General features: G+C 46.8%; 1 protein-coding gene across 15 annotated transcripts in view; it reads left to right on the top strand.

The window, feature by feature from the left end:
• The window catches only part of RBM19 (RNA binding motif protein 19), a 92889-nt gene that overhangs the window by 7251 nt on the left and 63041 nt on the right, over nt 1-22597 (top strand). For 10 of the 15 annotated variants that reach the window (XR_003255081.1, XR_003255080.1, XM_026075167.1 and 7 more), the window contains exons 10-21: nt 422-622; nt 1510-1640; nt 2079-2200; nt 2998-3094; nt 3613-3723; nt 4207-4407; nt 5106-5223; nt 8258-8406; nt 10031-10091; nt 11793-11872; nt 13133-13188; nt 15674-15790. Coding sequence is in view for 8 of the 15 variants with exons in the window: in XM_026075167.1 (XP_025930952.1) it covers nt 422-622; nt 1510-1640; nt 2079-2200; nt 2998-3094; nt 3613-3723; nt 4207-4407; nt 5106-5223; nt 8258-8406; nt 10031-10091; nt 11793-11872; nt 13133-13188; nt 15674-15790 (1444 nt within the window). In the remaining 7 variants the exon portion in view is untranslated. Of the gene's footprint in view, nt 1-421; nt 623-1509; nt 1641-2078; nt 2201-2997; nt 3095-3612; nt 3724-4206; nt 4408-5105; nt 5224-8257; nt 8407-10030; nt 10092-11792; nt 12034-12142; nt 12507-13132; nt 13189-13967; nt 14148-15673; nt 15791-22597 lie in introns of those variants that run through there. The other 5 variants (XR_003255083.1, XR_003255086.1, XR_003255082.1 and 2 more) reach the window with 5 other exon arrangements.

The following is a 22597-nucleotide window of genomic DNA, read 5'->3' as shown; positions in this document are numbered from 1 at the left end:
AAAATGATTCTGCAAGCCTGCRTTTGAATCCTGTTCTTGGCCTAGTCCCTAAAGGAACTAGACTTATATTTGCAAAAATCTCACGCAGAATGGGAATATCTACTTAAAGGCCTGTGGACTGGGTTGGCAGAGACGCAAGGCCTGAAGCTCTACATCCTGGCTGTGGGAAAGGGGACTGTGAAATTGTCTAGCAAATGTTATCCTGCTCTTCATGAAGACTGATCTTTCTTGCAGCCTCCTCCCCACCCCTTTTTTTTTTTATTAATCAGGCTGAGTTCTGCTCAAGGTTTGTGGAAGTGGAATTGCTTATGTTACTGCTGTAAGCCCAGGCTCTTTAGGCAGTGGTATTGATTGCTTATGGCTGAGAATGATGCGTGGTCTTGAAGTGTCTAATGTACCTCTGTATGTGTTTGTGGATTAGGTGGGCGATACATTGAGGTATTCCGATATGAGAACGCCCCGAAAAAGGAAGTTACAGCAAAAAGCGATGACCAGCCATGGCAAAGAAGGAAAAGGGACGATGAGGAAGAAGAGGACTTGTCTGAATCAGGGAGACTCTTTGTCAGAAATCTTCCCTTCACCAGCACTGAGGAGGACTTGGAGAAGATCTTCTCCGAGTATGGTAAGCAGCTACTGTGGGATGGGGATTTGCAGGACTACATCATTCCTTCTTACATGTAGAGGTTTGCTTGGCGGATACAGATGGACGAAGCTGTCTGTGTTCCACACCTTTCGGATGTGCACCAACTCCTATCATCTTTATTGCCTGGTGTGGCTACCTGGCATTAATACTGGTACTGTCTCCACGCTGCTTAACTCGGTGTGCGTACTGTTGTGTGTCTCTGCCCTTGTCCCTCTGATCCAATAGTAAAAGCTCTTCCCAGTCAGATTAGAACCTGATGGGTTCTAGTGGGATGGGAAGGAAGAGAAGAGAACTGAAAGTGCCTACTGCCTGAAGGAGTCTTTTCTCATGCAGGAGACTGCTAGATGATGTGGATAAGAATCTCTATGGCTAAAATGCAGCCCAAACTTGTGTTCGTGTCTGATATGTCAGGTGGGAATTCCAGGCTGCCCTTTTCTAGCTTGAAGTTGAACAAATTTGGGTTGATCTTGGCATTAGGTTATCCTAGGGAGGAGAGAGAGTTTGATTGTGGACATCTTTCTTCCTGACCAGGTAAATGCAGCTGCCCAGAATTTGCTTTGTTTGTGTCATAAGTGCAGCTGTTCCGTTCATGTGTCAAAGCCCCGTGAGCTGTAGCTCACTGCAGATCTGGACTTGGGTGGTTTTGCTGGGCCTGCCTTGTCAGTGTGCAGTCAGCAGCTCTGTGCAGACTAGTGTCTCCCTGCCCACCTTTCCGTAATGTGCAGAGCTGCTCTGCCCTCCCTGGCTCCCTTCCTCCCCTGGCTTTGGCGGCACATACCAGTTTAGAATGCTGTTGTAGCAGGTGATGGCTGTACAAGGGACATCTCTCAGGGACATGTCTCATGGAAAGGCCTTGCCTTTTGCAGGGCCCATCTCGGAGATCCATTTCCCTATAGATAGACTGACCAAGAAACCCAAAGGATTTGCTTTCGTCACGTATATGATGCCTGAGCATGCAGTGAAGGCCTATGCAGAAATGGATGGGCAGGTGTTCCAGGTATGGTGATTCATGGTTTTCCTGTGCTGTCGGACTGCAGCTGGTGGGGGCCGTTTGTTAGTAGTGTGGCCGAGTGTTTGCTTCTGTGCTTTGCCAAACTGGATCCCTCTGGGTGCAAAGGGGTGGAGTCTGTTCTGCCCTGCTATATGGGAAACACAGTTGCTATGGCAGAGCAGCACTGATTTGAGCAGCCCTGCAGGTACCAAAGTCTGTGCTAGAGGTCATGGAAGGAGATCTGAGTCCCACAGTCTCTCATGTTGCACAGCTACTTCAAGTTGCTGTGGTGTCATCTTTGAGCAAAAGGGAAGGAAGATTCCTTTCTGCCACCTATATCACTTGACTGGGAGGAAGTTTCTTGGCACCTTTCCCTTCTGTTTAGTTCACGAGCTTCTGGGTATTAATTTCAGAGCTGCTGGTCCTCTTCTTCCTTTCTTCTAGGGCAGAATGATGCATCTTTTACCCTCCACCATCAAAAAAGAAAAAAAGGAAGATGCAGATGCAGAAGAATCCTCCTCCTACAAGAAACAGAAAGAGGCCAAGGACAAAGCCAACAGGGCCAGGTACAGCGGTGTCTTGTAGTGGGATAAGAATGCAACCTGCCAAATTCTCAGTTGACCAGAATGACTACGTGTTCTTTGCAGGGCTTGTGTAGATTATCAAAGTCAATAAAACACTTGCTGTGCAGCTTTCAGTTTCTTTTATCTCTTACCTGCTTGATTCTTTTTCTTCTCTCCAAGTAACTCTAGTAGTTCAGTGAGCAGCAGAAACTCTGAGAAACCTGGTTTTCGATGACTTTGTATATTGGATGCTGTGGTGTCTAATAAATGTTGGTCTAATACTGTGACTCTTCAGGGTAGTGGTTCCAAATCGGTTGGGTCTTTCTCCTCTCTATGGCTATTGAGATATCTTCCTCTCTGGTGTATTTGCTGGAAAGAGGCCAATGCTTTCAAACTTTAAGGAGAAAGAACACAGCATTCCTCACGTGGGCTTTGTGCTTTTAGGAAACCAGGTGAAAAACCTCAGATGTGTTCTGGTTTGCGGTGATGTGTTCCTCTGAGCCAACATTTGAACTTCTAGCAGTGATCTCTGTAACTGCATAGCAGTGGCTGGTAACCTTCTAGGGAAAAAGAGCTAAGCTGCCTGTGCTGCTACCTTTCTGACTGCTTACTCACTGTTCACATCTCCCTTATCCTGTCCCTTGTCTAAGGATCTCCACCCTTCTTTCCCTCTAGCTTATCCCCCTGGCTGCTAGTGGTAACATTCAAAGCTTTTTTTTGTCAGGGCCATTGAATAGAGAAATGCCAGGGGAAGAAGGGCCTGGGTGACTCTGAACCTGACTTTTTCTTTCTCTCTCTAGCTCTCACAACTGGAACACGCTGTTTGTGGGGACAAATGCCGTGGCTGATGCCATTGCTCAGAAATACAATGCTTCCAAAAGCCAAGTGCTGGATCACGTGAGTTGAGTTATTGATCAGCCCCGGGATGGCAGATCACTTTCCTATCTGTTTCTTCACTGACAGAGCCTACCTGGTCTTTTTGTGCCACAAAAGCCTCTGTGCAGTCATGAACACCAAGCAGTCGGACTGAAAGATCCATGATCCTCTAGCCTCACTGTGGGATCTGAGCCTGACACCCCCTTTTTTGATGGAAGACAAAATGACTGCCCCCACCCTGGGTTGCCTGGCTGAATTTTGCATTTCTAGGTGACTAGAAGCTGCTGGAAATTTATACCCTATAGCTTAGATTTTTTTTCTGGAAACTTCACTTTGCCTTTGGGGCTATTTTCTGGCTCCAACAGCAAAACTCCCAGCAACTTCAAAGGAGCTGGAGCGTTTTACCTTCTGCAGAATTCTCTTTAGATCTGATTCTGAGAGCAGCAGGAAAAGCAGGTGCCCAGCACCTTCCTGGATCAAGCCCTTTGCTTCTCTGTTTTGACCTGTGTCACACTGTTGACTGATGTTCTTGCCTACAGGAGAGCAAAGATAGCGTGGCAGTGAGGGTCGCTCTGGGAGAAACTGAGCTTGTCCAGGAAATCCGCCGGTTCCTCATCGAAAATGGAGTCAGCCTGGATTCCTTCAGTCAGGTGAGAGGCCCAGCAGTAAAGTGGAGCTACCTCTTCTAAATGACTGTCTGGTCATGGGGTCCTTAGCTCTCGCAGAAATTAGTAATTAAATCCTCAACATGTTGCAGGATTGAACCCTCAGATGGGTTAGGAACTGTTCTGTCCATTTGAATACACAACCACCCCCAGAATGGCTGAAAGTGTGCTGCAGTGTGACGGTTGGCTGTAGGCAGAGAGTGAGTCCTGTGTCCGTACCAGAGTGGACCTGACACTGAAATCTCCATGTGTGAGCATGTGTGGAACGGGAGTTTTGTGTTGGGGTGTAGATCTTGTTGATAGAAAGTGTATTCTAAAAGGCTGTTGGCCCTTTTGTATCCTGGAAAGGTGTGACATGGAGCGAGGGAGCATGTTATGTTGGATCTGAAATCGTCAGTTATTAAAATAGATTGTTTTTTGCTTCTTTCATTCTCTCTCCCCTTCCTCCTTCCCTTCCAAATGTTGCAGGCCGCTGGTGAGCGGAGTAAAACTGTGATCCTGGTAAAGAACCTCCCTGCTGGTACAAGCGTAGCAGAGCTAGAGGAGGTTTTTGGCAAACACGGCAGCCTAGGCCGGGTGCTGCTCCCAGAAGGTGGCGTCACAGCTATTGTAGAGTTCCTGGAGCCAACTGAGGCCAAACAAGCTTTCACCAGGCTGGCCTACTCCAAGGTGAGCATGGCACAGAGCAGGCAGCTGCCCAGAGAGCGTTGTCTGGTAAGGCATCCTACCAGGCTGGCAAAAGGAGCTGGAGCACCAAATCCTGCCAGGTTGGCTGGCAGAAATTGCTTTGTCTGTGTAAAGTCTTGAGGATGAGCGTGAGCAGTTTGCCTGAGTGAATGTGATACAGGATCTTGGTTAACTGTGATCCTGCAGAAAGGAGTACTTGCTACAGATGTGAGATCCAAAGGGCTTTTGAGGGAAATAAGTTACCCCAGAAAGAGTCACTGGTGTTATTCTCTGACTCTTGGATTTAGAGAGATGCCCAGTGCATCCTTATGCAACAGTGACCAAGTAGGGCGCTCGGCCTGCAAAGACAGCTAGGGAGAGAAGGCTGTGATAAGTCTACAGAATCCTCAGTGGCCTGGAGAGGGTTTCTGTCACCTCTTGCAATACAGGAGGATAGTACTGAAGCAAAGAGCTTCTCTTGGACACCCTTTGCCTAGCCTTGACCTTGCTCCATGACCTCCAGTTGTCATGTGACAGGCTGTGGTCCTGTGTGCAGTGTCATTTCAGTGAAAGAGAATTGACTCAGCTGAAAATGCTGCTCAGCTTTTCCACTCCAGTTTCTCATAACAAAGTGTTTGCTGAGAACAGTCCTTTTTTCAGGCCTCGCCCTCCACTCTTTCTCTTCTGTGTTGTCTTTACAGTTTCACTCAGTGCCACTGTATCTGGAATGGGCTCCAATGGGTGTCTTTTCTGGGCCAGCCCCTCAGAAAAAAACCCTTGAGGCTCAAGAAAAGGAAGGGAAAACAAGGCTGGAACCAGGTAAGAGCTTTGACTTTGAAGCAGAAGCATCTCTGATTGTTTCCCTGCTCCTTCCCATGTAAAGTGGCAACACTGAGGTTCCTGACAATGGTTCCATCCCAAAAGTGTCATCTGAAGTCCTCTGTATGGCCCTTAGGGGCACCTCTTTCTCCGCAGCGTGTGCATTGTTCTCACATACAAATGTTGTGCTTATTCTTGCCTCTGCTTTCATTGCTGCCTGGATGAGGCATGGAGAATCCAGTGCTGCTCGCAGCGCACAGGACACAGTCCAGTTTGGGATGGGCTGATGTGAGCTCTTGCTTTGGCAATGGGAAGAAGTTTTTATTCTTTGTCTGGTACTGACAAGCTGCAGTAAGGCAGGTGATTCTGTCGAGTGTGTGTATCCCTACTTGGACAGTAGTGAGGGTGATCCAATGCAGTAATGGTGCATAGTCTCCCAGATAATGTAGTGCTCAGGGACTTGGAAATGCTTGGACAGGTACTTGGATAGGAATGCAGATGCCATTATCTGCTGTGACGATGGTCCAGCCCGGACTGGCTGTTTCTTAGCTGTGGCTTGCCAAAGCAGAAACCCTGCGACACCAAATTGAGTCCTACCTCCCTGTCGCTAGGACAAGGCCTGGTCTTGGCAGCAGCCGTCAGGAGAGCGTTAGCTGTTCTGTGTAAGCAAGGCCCTACCCCAGCTGAACATATGTGCAGATGTGTGCTGTGTAAGGATGCAGGCAGTGCCCGCAAGCAGCCAGGCTCACAGGAGCAACGGGAGCACCCAACAGCAGTGGATGGAGCGGCTGAATTGCCCGTGGCAGGCTGTGGGTCCCTGCGTGTATTTCTTTGTGCTCTTGTGTTTTCAGCCCTGCTGTACGCTTTGTCTGGGTGATTTCCCACTGCTCCTGCTGCTCGGAYACAACCTGCTCTCCCCCCTGCCAGTATACCTCTTTCTCCCCATCCCAGGACCTGTGAAAACTAAATCTTCYCTGTATATTTAAAATCTTTCAAGATCTCTCTTTTTTTTTTTTTTAAGGGTGGGGCTGGAGAACCATGGCTTTATGTAGGTTTCTTTGCTGGAAGCTCTTTCAGGTTTCGGGAGGTGGGGAGGAAAGCTGATGAAAAGCATCTTCCYGGGCTGCAATTCTGCATGCAGGTCACAGGGGAGGGCTAGAGTCAGGGGGAGGTGGGGGAGCCATTTTATCTCCCTGTAACCAAGACCCTCACCTCAAGATAAAGGGCTTTAAGCTYAGGAGCTCCTGGAAGGCTGCTCGGGGCTGATAATGGTCTTTGCTGCCAGCGTCTGGCGCTCTGCATCGGGGAGAGGGAAGGGAGGGGGTGTGCAGTAAACTCCTCAACTCGCCTACAATAGGGCCCTGCGTGGCGGTGCATGGCTGCGTTCTATTGCGCCAGCCACAGATGGAGGCACCTTTTCATCCCTCCCCCATCTCGCTAAATCTCTTCCCTCCCCCTCCCTCAAATGAGTTTTCTTCAAAGGTGATGGGTTTTTTTTTTCTTTCAGTGCTGGCAAATATCCAGCCAGCAGGGGTGAGGAGGATTTGACCACCCGACCGAAAAGGCTTGGGTTGCGTGATGCCAAGGGGCCGGGGAGGCCAACCAAATGGAGCCATGTGGGGAAAAGCCGCTCTTGGGACGGAGCAAGGGGTCTCCGAGCACCCTTGAGCCAGTGCAGGTTCCCTTCAGGTGGAATGAGAGGAAACTAAGCCTATAAAAATCACGGAGGGGAGATGTGTTAATGCCAGAGGGAGATGATTAGCTTGGCCCTTCTGAGCACAGTGTCAACTGTGCTGTAGGGGATGAAGCCAGTCTGAAAGACAAGTTATCTAGCAAGTAAAGGAGTTGGTGAGCGAAAGGATGAATGCTCGCGTCTTACTCTCTGATGTCTAATAAGGTCCTAGTCCCACTGCAGCCTCTGCCTCAGTGAGGGGGCTAACAGCGCTCTCCTCTTCCCACCCTGCTGTGTTCGTGACATGTGTAGCCACTCGGTAGCTTTGAGGCCTTTTCATTGTGTTAAATATGGTCAAAGTTATTAAGCCATTTTAGAAGCTTGGAAGAGGGGGAAATGAATGGATGGACAGAGTCAAAGAGCAATTGCCAAAGCCTCCTTCCTTAGTAAGGCAAATCGCAAATACCAGCAGACTTGCCCATCGATCAGCATTAAACCCTCTACAGTAGCCAAATTTCTTTTAACTTCCCTCACTTTGGACAAGACCTCAAAACTCAACAGTGGAGCTTAGGTGCCCCAGAGGAAGTTGTTGTGCTGAATTGCTGCTTGATTACTTGGCTTTCTGTGGCCCAGCATGTTCAATGGGATGTACTGAGACCTGGAGCAAGGCTGCTGCATACCAAGACATCGGGAGAGGCTGCGCATTCTAGTAGATAAAGCTCGGAGTCATCTAAGGATCATCCCACTCCAGTGCTGGAGGTGAAGCTGGAAGGCATCAGTGGAGGGTATTGGAGCATTTTGGTCTGTACAAGGATTGGCAGATGCTGGTTTTTCTCCTACTCCTTTGGAGTGGTGTAAGGAAAGTCTCTGATGTTTGCACTGATTTTCAGTGCATTGCGTATCTCAGCTGGCTCTCATTTCCCTTTCTTGCCTCTCCATTTTCTTTGCAGCCTGCCATGCCTCCCACTTCCTTGCCCGTTAAAGGGTCTGAAAGGGCCTTCTAGGGAAATGTGGGTTTCTTCCTCCCTCTCTGCCTGGCCTTCCCTTTGTCCCTCTGCTTTGAGGCAGAGGCCCCTTGCATAGTGCAGCAGGTGTCTGGCTAGGTTTGATGTGAGGGTGTTTGAATGCTGGGGAAGAAGGTTCATAGAATTGCGTGTTTGAAGAACAGGCAGTATTTTAGTTTCCGCAGGTACATGTTCACATAGCACGTGTTGAGTCTGCTTCAGTCTGTGCTCACCTAGGAAGAGCCAGTGGCAAAGTGGCTTGTTCCTGCTGCAACTAGCAGCTGGAACAGAGGGCAAGCTCACCCAAAATTTGGTTTTGCTACATCTTACAACGTTGGGTTTGTTTTCTCTGTATCAGGTAATGACACTGACACAACTTTAAAGGGCTCGGAGGTAACAGCAGCACAGGAAGAAGAAGAGGAGGAAGAGGAAGAAGAAAGCATTCCAGGGTGTACCTTGTTCATCAAAAACCTCAACTTTGCCACCACAGAAGACACGCTGAAGGAGGTGAGCCATGAGCAAGGAGGGGGGACTAAGTTTTGCCGAGCACAGTCTGCTCGGAGGAGCAGGAAGGCATTGAGTGTGTGGTTAACGGCCAGACTGCGAGGCCTGTTGGAGCAAAGTCCTTGCTCCCTGCACAGGCTTAGAAGCAAGGGCTCTAGTCTTCTGCAAAGTGGAAGGGGCGAGCAGTTCTTCAGCTGTAATGTGGTGAGGTCAAGGCATTTAAAGGAGTTAAATTGCARCCAGTGTGACCTTCTAATGATGGAAGGGAGATCACTGGATTATGCTGAGACTGAGAACCTCCACTTTTGGGTTTTAGACATCAATTAGACAAACGTGTCTGAAACAGTTTTGATGGGGATTAATTCCATCTTGGGACAGGTGGAAGCACTAGAAATCTTCTAAGGCTCTCCACCACCCATGCTTTCTGTAACGCTTCTCCTTGGGACCAGCACTTATGCAGTTGTAATATTGTTTTGTGTGTTAATGTATTTAATGCATGATTTCACTGAGATACACTTTTCATCTACATTTCTACCAATGTCGAGCTGTCTGTTCCTTGACAGGAGACTGTGCTGCTTTACCTCAGCAAGGGGAGATATTGCAGCATTTCTAAAGCCATGTGGGATGTTAATAGCAGAGCCAGGATAGTTCTAAAAAGCTAGCATAATTGCCCAAATACCTATTAGTTTGTAATCTCCTACCTGTCTTTGAAGTCTGAGCAGTTTGTGTACCCTAGCCCTCTGTTAAGGGAGACTTCTTTCTCCACTGAGGACGTGGCAGCAAAACAGATGTCCAAGCTGTCTTTTTTTACGGATAGCAAGTGAGCTTGGTTTATGTGCGGGTGCCAGAGGGGCAGAGCCCAGCACATTCAGCCTGTGTTGTCATTCATGGGGCCTGGACAGACAGGGAGCAGAAAGAGCTTGAGTGATTTGTGGTCCCAGTACCTTGGCAAATGTCCCAAGCATTTACCTTCATAAGAGCAGCGTGGAGACTTTGATCCAGACGACAGCAAAGCCGGCAACGTACAGATCCTGGGGCTCGGCATGCCTCCACACGCTCTTGGCTGCGTGGCAGGCGCCTGCGCTCTGCCAACATCCTCCTGCAGGAAACGATCAGGAATAGAGGAAACCAGCTATACGAGCCAGTGCTCCCACCAGCACCTTGTACCTCGGTTCTAGAATACACCTGCCACTGCGGGGCAGCCCCTGCTACCTTGCAACCCCTCCTGCGTGGGTTTGGAAGGAGCAGTCTAGAATACTGCATCTGTGGCACTCACCCACCCCCTAAGATCCATACCTGGATGAAGGTGTTTTGTAATGTATAGTGTTTCTCCAGAGCTGTTTCAGGTCCCTGCACAGTTACTGAGGAGTGGTGGAGAATTTCTGGGAGTAAATATGCATAGATTTGTATAAAAGCGTGTATGTGTTTGTGTATCTCTATATATTTGTATAGAAAAACTTTATAAGAAGAGACACAGCTGCACTGACTCCTTGTTAGGTGTGTGTCGGGGGGGAGGTGGGCCTGTGAGCGTGTGTTCCTGGCTCTGGAAGAGGGCCACATTGTCACTTGACTTGAGTTGTAAGCCTTTGATAAAGAGAATTAAGTCACGTGTCCAAATTCCTTGCAGACATTCTCCAAAGTGGGAGCTGTGAAGAGCTGCACAATATCCAAGAAGAAAGACAAAGCAGGTACTCTAGATGTTGCTGTTCAATTCCTTCCCTCGGCTGGTTGCTGAGGGCTCAGGTGTGGCATTGCTTTAGCATTCATCTGGCGGAGCATTTGTCTGTCGTTGGTGAAATCCTTAATATGTCTAGAAGCATGCCTGTTGAAATGGCTGAAAACAGCAACCAAAAATACCCCAGGGTTCAGTCTAGAAGGTTAAGCTGAATTGTGGGACGTGTGGAGACGTGGCCTTCTCTTGAGATCAGGATAGAGAAGGCAGCTCCTTCAGGATCATAGAAGAGAGCAGAATGAAAGTTGAATGGAACCAGTACCCTGTGCTGATTAAACCTGTGCGCGCAATAGCGACCAGGATCTTCAAGGATATCTGGTTGAATACTGTGCTGAATGTAGTTAGTTTGCCTTCTGCCTGCCTCCTTTGAACCCCAGCGTGCTGCTGTGATGAGTGGTTATGTCTGTTGTACTGACTGTGCCTGGCTTCTGGGTGGTTGGACGGGAAGGAGTTTGCTTAAGGCAAGTACTGACTATATGGGCTATGTCTTGTTCCCAGATTTTAAACTAGGGAGCTGCACAGCTTTATGAGGATTTGCCTTAAGAAATGGCTGTACAGAGCTGCTCTTGCATGGGATGCTTGAAAACTCTGAGCCATTCAAAGAAAAAGGAAAGAGGGGAGGAAAAAAAAAAAAAAGGGAAACTCTGTAGTACTGTTCAAATGTACTGCTGTAGGCACGACCAGTCTGCAACACTTGAGTTTAGGCTGATCTCCTTTCCAGAGTGATCTGCTTCTGTCGCTGCAGGGTGATCTCTGTTAGCCTGCTGCCATTGAATTTTGAAGATGGAAACTGGATGTTTTGGTTTTGGTTGTGGGTTTTTCCCTTCCTCACCCAGCCTTATTTATGGCCTTTTGAAACTGTCAGTGCATTCCTTAGAAGCACGGTGCGACTGGGGGTGCTGCAAACTTTTGCTGGTTCAGGGAAGAACTAAAGGGCTGTGTGAGAGAGGTCTCATCTTTGGCTTGGAAGCTGGAGCTGCCCATCTGGGTTTATGTACATATTTGCTAGCTGTGCCTTGGAGACCTCAAAGGCATTCTCTCTCTCAGCTGAAACACAGAGCTTGCACTTTGTGATAATGGGAAATTCAGCATGTGACAGCCTGAGTTTAAGCAGATCTCAGTTGTGCAGTTCCCAACATTTAGTAACTGACTTTAAAGCGTTGACCAAAATGAGTTCTTGAAGAAGGGGTTGTGGATTAGAAAAGCATCATCTTGGGACCATCCTACAGCCTGTGCATTTCTGTTCCGGGGCAAAGTCATACCCATCTCCGGATTGTTGGCAAACCTTCCAATTGAAGGTCTCAGTCACGAGAAAAAAGTCCTGGGTATATTTAAAAAAAAAAAAAAAAAAAAAAGTGTGTGTATCCATAATAGGATCACTCACCCTGAATATGGACAGCGGCTGTTTTGCAGGACTTGTAATTAATGTTTTATTTAATGTGGATGCACTGCAATTATGCAAAGCAAAAATCTATTCTGCATACAACCTCAGTTATCCCCTGACATCAGCACCAAAACAAGAAAGGCCAGGCTGTTCAAACAGAGCATCCGTTCTAGAGCAGTATCTTGCTCAAAATCAATCAGTGATGGGTGATTTCCTGCTTAATATCATCCCTGATTCTTACTAATTTAATGAGTTTATTTTCCTTTCTGATAGGTGCTTTGCTTTCAATGGGCTTTGGGTTTGTGGAGTACAAGAAGCCAGAGCACGCTCAGAAAGCCCTACGTCGGCTCCAGGTAAGCTTAGGTGTTGTTGGTCCAGACCTCTTTCGACAGATGATGGACAAAGGCTTGGATGAACCGTGAAATTCAGAATCTAGCCAAGGATGTCAATACTATGAGTGATACTGTACTGATGGAGCGGTCTCTAAAATGGGCTAGGCCTGTGAGGGAAGAAGGTATGTAAGGGAAAAGACCTCATGAAGGAAAGAATTTTCTAGTAGCGATCCAGTACAGAGGTGGCAGAAAATATAGAATGCTTGAAGTTTAATGAGTTTGTCCTGCAAGGTTTCCTTTGCAGAGGTGACGGAGACCCAGGCCCCAACTAACAAAGAATTAAATACTGCTGAGTGTTCAGTGCTGTGAAGTTCACAATTTTATCCTCTGTGAATCTGCCATTGCTCCACGGTCTTCTAGCCTCATGCCTTCTCCATGACATGTGCTGTAGRGTTGGGCTGCACTCCGAAGGAAAGAATCATTCCCTCTGCTGCTAGAAGAACTTAAATGAACCATTTGGCCCATGTTACCTGGGTGGTACAGGCCAGAGAGTTGGAATGATCCTTCTCTAGATGGATTTGAAGGAACTGCTCAAAACGCTTGAATACTCTGTGTGCGTTCAGTGACCACAGTCCGTGAATCCCTCCTTCAACAGGTGATGATTACGTATTCCACAGTCTGTGTAGTCTTACAGTAGATGTGTGAGGAGAGAAAGCAAGAAAATGGGTATTTTGCGGAGGGAGTGGACAGGGAGTGAACAGCAGAGCTCCAGGTTCCCAGTGTAATGGCCTTGCATGTTGTGTGCCCTGTCAGGATTGATTAGACAAGTGCTGTTTGTTTCCTGTGCTCGATCGCAAAGGCGCAGGAAGCAAGAGACGAAAGACTTTCTTGCTGTATTGGCTGCTGGCTGCAAATGAGACATCCTTAGCTCAATCCAAGAGAAATAGAAAGCCAGTCTCCCTGCCCTGAAGAGTTTGCAGTCTAGAGGGAGAGGAAACTGTAGCTCAAGTGAAATGGCTTGCCTTTGCCAATTTAGTGGTGGACCTGAAGCTGATGGACAGCTAGATCAGGGATGTTGGCTGCTCCTTCGGTTAGTCAAGCAGTCTCCAACCTCATATCAAGAACCTTGCCCTGTATGAACGGTGTTCAACAGAGTTTTGGCACAGGGAAAGAGGAATACATGGGAAGGAGCGAAGATTTGAAGTGCTTTGCTCATATCCTGGAAGCTTGAAAGCTGTTGTGACTTCAGTGTTTTTGTGTTTATTTTGTTTTGACTTTTAGGGCTGCTCCGTAGATGGCCATAAACTGGAAGTGAAGATCTCGGAGAGAGCTGTCAGGTAAAGCTGTGTCTCTCCTCTGTACTGTGGTTAAGTTTAAGCTGCGGTAGTTCTTGTTAGGCTCTTCATGTCTTAGCTAGCATTTCCGCACCGTGAGGGCTGTGATCGTTAGTGCTTTGATTGCTAAACACATCAGCCTTTGTAATGCTGTACCGGGAATTGCCGTACTTAGTCTTATTTGGGCGTGGGGGGAAAGCGATGAAGAATGATGCAAAAGTGTTTGCTCAACTGTTTTCAGGAGTAATTGATGTATTCTCCAGTAAAACCCCTAAGTAGCATGCAAGGGTGTGACCCCAAAAGTGAGTCTGAACCAGGCACTTAACACTTCCCTAAAGTCAAGTAAAAGGCTCCTCTAAAAGAGGCCTTTGAGTTGGTACCTCAGGTGAGACTGACTTTTCTCTGGCGGTGCCTTTTTTGCTGTTGAATAGAGGGTGACTAGCTCAGATTTATACCTTTAATGCTGAAGCCTGCGTGACTCCTGCCCCATGGGATTTTAATGAACTGCAACCGTGAAATTGCAGTTCATCTGGGACTAGGTCTAGTCCCTTCCCTTGTATCAGCTGCAGAGATGGTGCAGCCCAAGGGCAGGGGAGCAGTGGTCAAAAGAGCTGCTCCAGGAAGAATTCAGCAATGGCATGAGAAGGACTGGAATATGCTAATGGCTAGAGGAGAGGTGAGGGAGGCACTGCCTTGGGCCGGTCATGATACTGCAGCCTGGGAAGAAGGCTAAGAGGTGCTGTGTGGCCAACAGGTGACCTCTTAATTTTCCGGTGCTACAGGAGCCGTACCTACCCTGTGATCAGTGACTAATGTTGTCCACAAACCTCTCTGACATGGCCTGCACCCTCAAGGAATTAAACACTGAAGCAGAGGCTGCTGTTGCTACAGCCCAAGTTGAGCTTGGAGGTGGAGTTCATTGCCCCCACTGTGTTACTGCTCACAGTTGCACACAAATGAAGGTGAGGGACCTTAGCATAAGGGGATTGAAGAAGGGATGCAAGTAGTGTTCTTTGATGCCTGTCCCACACTGCGGCCCCTGGCATGGGCAGCTGGTGGATCCGCTCTGCCAGCGCAGGGGATTCAGGCCTGGCTGCGGGGAGCAAGAGCTAGTTCTACAAAGTCTCCTGCCTGGGGCCCCATGTGTGACAGGTCTGTCCCCTTTCCAGGGGGGACGACCCAAACCTCATGGAGGGTCAGAAGAGGTATCTGCAGAGCTTCCAGACTTTAGAGAGTTAGGAGGCAGGGTGAGGAAAGGAGTTCAGTGGCCTCACACAGCGGTAGGGGGTGGTTATACTCATCGCAGCTTCTGAAACAGCAGTGGGAAGGCAAGTCTTCTGGCACAACCTAAGCTATGGTGACAACTTAGCACTGCAAAATCAACAGGTATTTAAGTTTGAGTGAGCTTAAAGAATTCTTGAGAAGACAAATATTCTCTGGGTAATAAAACCGAATTCATCAGGGAAACCAGGAGCTTAAAAATAATAATCTGCTGCAGTTAAAACAAATTCATGTTTTTTCTTGTTTGAAAAATTTTAACTTTAACTTCTTTTAGGCTGCCAGGTACGAAGGAGATGGTTTCTTTTGGATGAAATGAGTTGGAGTCCTGCTTTAGGGTTTTCTTCATAGTTTTTATTCAATACAGACTTTTAAGTGGAAGCTTGAAAATGAACCCGGATGTTTAAAGGTGCATATTGGCACCTGAAAATTGTCATTTAGAAACTTTGGAAACCCTACTGGAAGATGCGTCTCTTAAATGTCAAAATTGCTTTGAAAATCTGGTCCCTGGGAACCAAAAGCAGTCTTGACAATTCACTATCTACAGCTTGTATTTCAGTTCTTTTAATAAGCCATTTTTATCCATTTTGCATTTTAAAATTCCTTCAGCTGGTATCCAGCCTATAATGTGGAGTGCTTTACTTCATGAAACAAGCTGCTGTTTTTTGTATTGGATAAATTTTTATCTTGTTCAAATGCAACCAGTCCTAAGCAAAAGAAAAAAAATCTGTTTAAAAGTTTCATTAACTATTTTCTAAGTCAGTAAGAAAAAGGATCAAAGTTAGCATACATTAATCATTTAAATATGTGGAAATAGTGCACACCCTTCTGACAATAGAATATACGAGATTTGCTGTCAAAACAAAAGTTAGTGGCAGATGTGAGTACAGGTATGATGCGTGATCTTTTCTTTGGGAGAGTAACCAAGTGCGCATGTGAAAGTGGATTAAATATATTTAAAAATTGTGATTGTAATCAGAAAGCTGAAAACTTTGATTTTTAGATGTAGGATTTAAAACACTAAGTTAAATTCATTTCTTCTCCATCTACTCTTTGAAATTTCCCTTGTTGCCAGTAAGRTGCCGGTGAGGATGTCAGCTGTGAGCTACCTGGTTAATTTTTCTAGGTTCCTAACTTTAAAGGAGCCAGAGGGGCCTGGATGTGTTGCTTTGTAATGGTCTTTAACTGCCCTTTGCTGTTGACTTCTTAGGCCCGCTGTGAAATCATCCCGAAAGAAACAAACTCTCAAGAAGCAGAYGACTTCCAAGATCTTGGTCCGAAATATCCCATTCCAAGCTACCGTGAGGGAAATCAGGGAACTCTTCAGGTAGGAACGTGTTTTTCATCGGTCTGTGGAGTGCTCCGTGCTGAAGCTGACATATTTTAATAGGGATCTTTCTATGAGATTTGATTCTTTCTTTCTTTCGGGGGGGGGGGGGCAGAGTAAATGAGCCTTTACTGAATGTAAATATAAATGTTGTAGCAGATTATACCAATATAGAAATTCTGCTTGCAAGAAAGATTGCATTAGCCCACGTTTTGGCTAGAGCCGCTGAGAGTTGTCAGAGGTGTGTGGCCTGTCGCACTGTGCAGTGGACATCAGCAGAGTTAGGAGATCTCCCCACTTGTTGAACAAATGACCCAGCACTGATTTATTTGTTTATTTATTTACTTCCCTTTTGTGTGAGGCATGTGCAGCAGCTTTCCTGGTGCTTGGCCCACCTGGCTGAGGAGGAGCACCAGGAGAGCTGCTGTGGACWGCTGGTATGATTGGTTGTCATCGAGAACTGGCTCTGTCCACCATCCGTCTTGCACACATGACAGTGTATTTCCTTTATGGTGTGCAAGGAGCACTTAAATCTCAGTTTGCCTTCCAGGAGCGTTTTACTGTGTACACGTGGATGTGTCTGACACATTCGGGGTGGTGTTGCCCTATCATCCGCAGCCCTGTGACTGCAGGGATGGGAGACTGTGCTGTCTGTAATAGCCTCTCCAGCAAGAATTATCTTGTCAGTCTTGAGATCTGCCTGGGGTAGCACTGATTTTAGGATCCTAGCCTATAGGACAGGAGTGACCACATTCTTCTGTACGTTGGCTGATCTCTGTTTTCTTTGTATCCTCAACCGTTTGTGCAGTGACTTACGAAGCCTCATAACGCATCCCAGAATAGAGGTAAAACTTTGTAGAGTATAGTGTAAGGCATGTTTCTTGCTCCCAAGAGGAGAACGTTGTTTTGATTGCTGAGTGACCCAGGCGAAGGTCTGCACTCTGCTGCTGACCTGCAGAGGAAAGTTGGGGGAATCAGTGTCCTTTTCTGTCCCTCGTTTTTTCCATCTGCAAAATAAGGGTGATAGCTTCCATCTGCAGGGCAGAATTCAGTACTGTGCTAGGAGGTGGCTTTTCTGTTGGGTTAGTGTAAATCTATCTAAGCAGAAGGCAGGCTCTTCAGGCTCGTCAAGGCTGTGGTGGTTGTTTCCAAAGGGACTGGGTTGTGGAATTGCTTAACCCATTAAAACCTGGCAAAACCAAGCATTGAAAACTGCCTTGCGAGGAGCCGCTGTGCAGCGATTTGTTGGGAACAGGGGAAGCAATGCATTTCCGTATACGCGGTGAATTCTCCCAATTTTATTAACACGTAATGTTCTCCTGGCTTGACMCCAGGTAAGGACACTGGTTTCTTTGCTGCTGCTAGGCTCTTTTCTGGCAGGGTGGAGAAAAGGTGTAAGGTTGTGAGGAAAGCTGTATGTTGCATCACTACTTTGGAGTCGGCTCCTTGGGTTTAACTGGGCCCAGGTTGTGACTCGGCTCTYGCACACACTTTGTTGCTAAAGGGGAGACGGTAGGCACGACACAAGTATCCCTGCAGAACAGCAAAAGGCTTTTGCTTTCTAGTGCTCTGCAGCTTTAAAGGTCTTGGGTGCTTTTCGCCTCTTGGACCAGGGCAAAAAAATTAGCCATCGAAGTTCTGTGCTGAGTTTTCTCAGCACATGGGACAGCACTAGCTTAAAACTTGGTACAGTTTGGCTGCAGTTGTGTCCTCCATAACAGTAAAGCAAGCAAAACCAGGAGGATCTATTTGGCTTTTAGGGCCCTGTGTTAAGTGCAAAGAGCTGGGAGACTTATGTACTTATCCTAGAGGATAGAAGTGCCCAGCAGAGACTGTTTTTCTTTTTTTCTGTCTTGTTGTCTGGCACCTTAGTGCTGCGGAGAGGAGGGAGTAGCGGAGCAGTCTGATTAATATTGTAAGGAACATGCAGCTTCTAGCCGTGTGCGCCGTTGACAGCATTTTAAGAACGATGCATGAACATCCGTTTCATTTACTTAAGATATTCAGAGATGTGTTTTTATCCTCAAAACAAAAGCCAATGGCTGGGGTGGGGGGGACCCACAATCATTCCTCTACCCCTGCCATACCTCTTTCCCTTCGGAGAGGCCAAAACGAGGTATGACGGAGTGCCACGAAGCACTTCATCCTCCGAGATTGCTTTTTGTGGTTTTAAATCAGATGCCTTTGCTCTAGAGCTTTTAGCYCTTTCTGCATTTAGGAGCCTGTCTTATTTGTGTTTTGTTATTTATTCGTTTGAAATTGTGAGCAGTTGTTTGGCAGCGGAGGCGGCAGGGACGCGAGGGCTGCAGGGGGCACTCTTAGCCTGCCCAGGAAACGCGGGCTGGGGACCGCGGGGCTGGGGACCTCCGGCCCCGCCGCCGCCAGGCACTGCCACCGCGCAGGGCAGCGGGCCCGGCCTGCGGAGGCGGGCGGCTTTGCAGGACAAGCATCTCCTCTATTGTTTCACATGTTCAAAAGCCGCTTTGCAGCCACGCAGCTGATGTTGTTTCTTTGCCTGCTTCCTTTTCTGCCTTTTTTTTTTTCCTCCTAATTGCCTAGGCAAGAGAAAAATAATTTTTTTTTTTAATCCCAAACAAATATTTTCATGTTTCGAGCTTTGTCAAGGAGAAATGCCTGTTCTCCTTTTTAAATCTACCCCAAAGTAGGCGTTAATGACACTGAAACACCACAAAACAACGGAGTTGGGTGTTTTGAATGGCGAATTTTGAAAGCCTCTGTACATGTGCGGTTCAGCATTGGTGGTTCAGGAAATCCTACCCTGGTTGTCTTTACTTTTTGATGTCACCGTTTATGGTTCCATCACTTAAATGCTTGAACTTGCCTGAAGAATAAGAATGATGGTGCAGGGCACTGCGTTGGCAGTCTAAGGTAGCCCGGGGCTGTGTGGTGTGCACCCTTCCTTGCTGTTGCCTTTCCTCAGCTCCCTCCAGCTAACCGTGCAAACACGGGGGAARACCTCGCTGTGGTCCAGAAGCGGCTGGTGGCACACGTCCTTCCCAGCACACGACCGCAGGTGCGTTCCACATTGCAYGGCACCAGCAGGCTTGGGGATGCTTTGCTCCCAAGAGCTTCTTCCTTGCCCATTCCTGGTGGTGGGGTGGAACCGCTGGGARGAAGCAGACCTTTGGAAAGATCTGTGTGTGGGTGTGAAATTCAAATTGATTTTTCCCCAAGCTCATAGTTCACAGGAGATTCAAAGCAAACATATTTCTTTTGATTTCAGAGTTTGGGAATATAGAGTTTTAATCCTTGGGTTAGAGAGAGACGATGCTTGATTTTTCTCTATACTTGAAAGTTGTGAACGCTCAGGTTAATGGCCTCGAAGGCTGAAGTTCTCTTGCAAAATAAATGTCTTCCATGCAGGGCTCTAGCAAGCTTTACTTGTCGCCCACCTTCCACGCAGGACCCAGGCTGGAACAGCTGACTACTCTGGTCAGGATGGTCCAGCCCTCCARGATGGCTTTGCTGGGGCCACCAGGCGTGTGGCTCTCGGCTGGGAACATGTTCTGCCGGGTGCTTGTGCTGAAGGTGTTGGGCTCTGTCACACCGCCTGGGGATTTTTTGAGACCCTATTGGTGTTATTTTCCTTGGAGGGAGAAACGCTTTTCAATTACAGTGGCTGCTTTTGGGCTAGGTGTGAAGATTTAGCTTTTGTGGGTGTTTTTTTTTTTTCCCTCCCATTTTTATTCTTTATTAGATTCTGCTCTTATCTTCACTACCTGGAAAAATAACAAAAGATAAATAGTCCTTCGACAGCTCTTTCCAAAGAGCCATGATTAGGAGGGGAGAGACAAAAGGACTGATATCCCATGAAGGCTGTTAATTTTTGCTGCCAAATTGGGGGGCTCTTATGGCAAGACTTTTTTCAAAAGGAACTCTAGATGTGGCATGCTGAATTGGAGTCCTGTGAAAGGCCGCATTTTCACAGATTGGAGCTCTGGCAATTTCTGAAAATTAGGCTCCTTTAAAATCTATCACATTAGATCCATGCAATACTCATTTGAAGTTCCAATTAACTGTTTGTTTCAAGGCATCCTCTTCCCTTCTCCTTCCCCCTATCTACGCCAACTTTCTTGAATATTAAARACAAAGGTGTTCTTGCAATTGCTGTATGACATTTCAAGGAGATTTTTTTTTTTTTTTTTTTGCCAAAAGAGGAATAACTAGATTTAAAAAAGGGCTTCTTCAAGACTTCCACCCAATCAAATGCAACCTGAGGGATAAATACTATAGAGTCTTCCTAGAATTTGACATACCTGACGGTTGTACCRTCAAAGGAAACAGTTACTGGAGGGTCTCTGCAGTTGCCTGTTTGGGGACTGGAACAGTTTCCTTCTGTCTGCTTTACAAAATGTAGCTGAGAATCTGTAACTGGGCCTTTATACATAAAATTCTCCTAAAATTGCAGTGACCCATCACTTCCAGAAAACGGAGCAGCCCTTCTCTGCCAATTAGTTACAACAGACRCTAATCCTCCAAATTCAGGGTGCTGTTCAGAACAAGACCAGGTGTCAGAAGCCGTAGAAGATGTTTTACTGTACATCTGGCCAGCTCTTGTCTTTCACCCGTAGGCACTGAGTTCAAGCACACTGTGTAAAGCTGTTAAATCATAAAATTATAATTAACTGAAAGACTGGACTTTAGCCTGRCTAAGGAAACAGCTACCAGAAAAAGCAATTGAAAGGTACACCAGAGCACAGAACAGGTTATCAGCTATGTTTATCTCTGTATTCTGACTTTCCTTAAAAAAAAAAAAAAAAAGTAATACTGCTTCTTAGGAAGACCTTTGGGGATGGCTGTCTCTTTTAATTTTAACTTCTTTGTTGAGTAGTTTCTTGGTCTTGACAAAGACGTGGCATTTATTGCATCTGGCAAAACAAGTGCCTGAGACTGATTRGAAGAAAACAGATCTATTTCTTCTGATAGAGGGTAAAAGTGAAAACAGTCAGTGGGACAAGATTTTGGAATCATGTCTCTTCTAGAAGAAGAAAAATCTCTGAAAGCAAGATACGGTGGAGAAACTGAGCAGAGATTTTTTTTTTTCTTTTTTGAGGCAGTCTTTATGAAGTTAATTTTATAAGATGATGCCTTTCACTTCTTCTGACCTATTATAATAAAGTGTAGTTATCAGAATGGGCTTTTCATTTCCCATTATAAAGGACACGGTGGTATAATGAATCCGTCTGCCAGACATGCTTGCTGTTCACACCTTTCTCCCAGTAATGGAGTCTACATGACTGGAGACAATTTCTCCTTCCCTGAGTATTGCTGCCCTGTTGAAGCCGTGGAAATCTTTGCTACCTAAAGGCAGAGGAGGAAAAAATGAGTCCCTTCATAAACATGGGAGTTTCTCCCGATGCCAGTGCTGTGCAGTATTAATTAGAATATTCGGTGCAAACAGCACTAGGATGCATAATGTTGCAAACGTTTTGTTGAACAGTCTAATGTCAAATTACTCTCCAAGTGCTGCTTTTACTTTTAAAACCCTAGATCTTCTGTTAAAAATATGTTTTGAAATCCATTGCTGCTGCTTCTTAGCTACTTAAAATTTTTCTCTCCAAACTGTCCCTGGACAGTCAGATGGCCCTTGAACGTTGGGGAGCTGCAGAAGTCAGTCAGCAGCACCCTCCTCACGATAAGCCTGCCGGGGTAGGGCAGGGACTGCGGAGCTGCAGCTGSGGAGATGAAACTGGCTGAGGGATGCTGGGGAGAAGCCCAGGAACTGCTGAGCCCGTGCTGGAGGTCCCATCTAGAGACAGTGGGACCAGGCTTGGTGGCTCCCAGTAACCATGGGTTCATTCAGTTGCCTGTTACTTCTGCAGTCCTGCCTTGTCAGCAGGTCTGTCCTAGACCAGTCTTCTCTTCTTGGCCGAATCACCTGCTTAGCTGCCCGCTGTTGGCTGAGAGTGAGGTCCCCCAATACATCCTGCACCCTCCCATGAGAAGGAAGTTAAAACTGGTGTGCAGATTGATCTTCACTCTTTAACAGTYGGAAACTTCCCCGTAGCACTCCAGGTAAGGGTGCATGCAGTACAAAAATGATTGTGTTTCATAGGACTGTACAACTTCTTGTTTGTTACACTATTAGCCCTTTAAAACTGAAGCAGAATCAAATCAGCATGGATAAAATATGCTGGGAACATTACTTGAGTGTCACAGGGAGACAGGGAAAAGTAGCTACACGTGCAGCTGTTAGACATGCTGGAAAGCAAAACTGGTGGAAGGATGTAGAACAGATTAGCAACCCTGTATGAGAAAGGTTGGAAGAAACCACTGTTGGGTTTGTGGCTTCTTCGTCTGGGTCACATCCATGAACAGACTAAGCTGTGTTTCTGTGTCATTTTAGCATGAGGGTCCAGCTGTTGGTCTGTAGCCAGATCCAGCTTGAAGGACAGCGCCTCGCACTTCAGAAAAGAGGAGGGTAGCTGCTTGGGCAACGAGCAAAGCCCATCAGCTAAATGTCTTATCTTACCAGTGTGCGGTTGCTGATTTAAAGCCAATAGTTTCTACTCCCCCAGCAGAGAACAGAGCGATGTTCCCCAGAACAACCTGCTGCCCTTGTCACCAGGAGGGGTCCTGTGCCAAGAGAAGAGCCTGTTGGTCTCTTCTGAAATCCAATGCATGTGGCCCAGAAAACTCCCTTGTTGCTTGGTGCAAAGTCAGATTAACAAAATCCTGTACTGGAGCAATCTACAGATGCGGGGAGAAAGGCTGGACCTGTGGGCCAGGGACTGTTTGRATGCATTCCTCAATTCTTCGCTCGTGTTATTTAGGCCTGTATTGATC

Source organism: Apteryx rowi, unplaced genomic scaffold (assembly GCF_003343035.1).
Source record: "Apteryx rowi isolate R43461 unplaced genomic scaffold, aptRow1 scaffold_40, whole genome shotgun sequence".
NCBI classification, from domain to species: Eukaryota; Metazoa; Chordata; class Aves; order Apterygiformes; family Apterygidae; genus Apteryx; species Apteryx rowi.
This window is presented reverse-complemented; position numbering and strand designations above follow the sequence as displayed.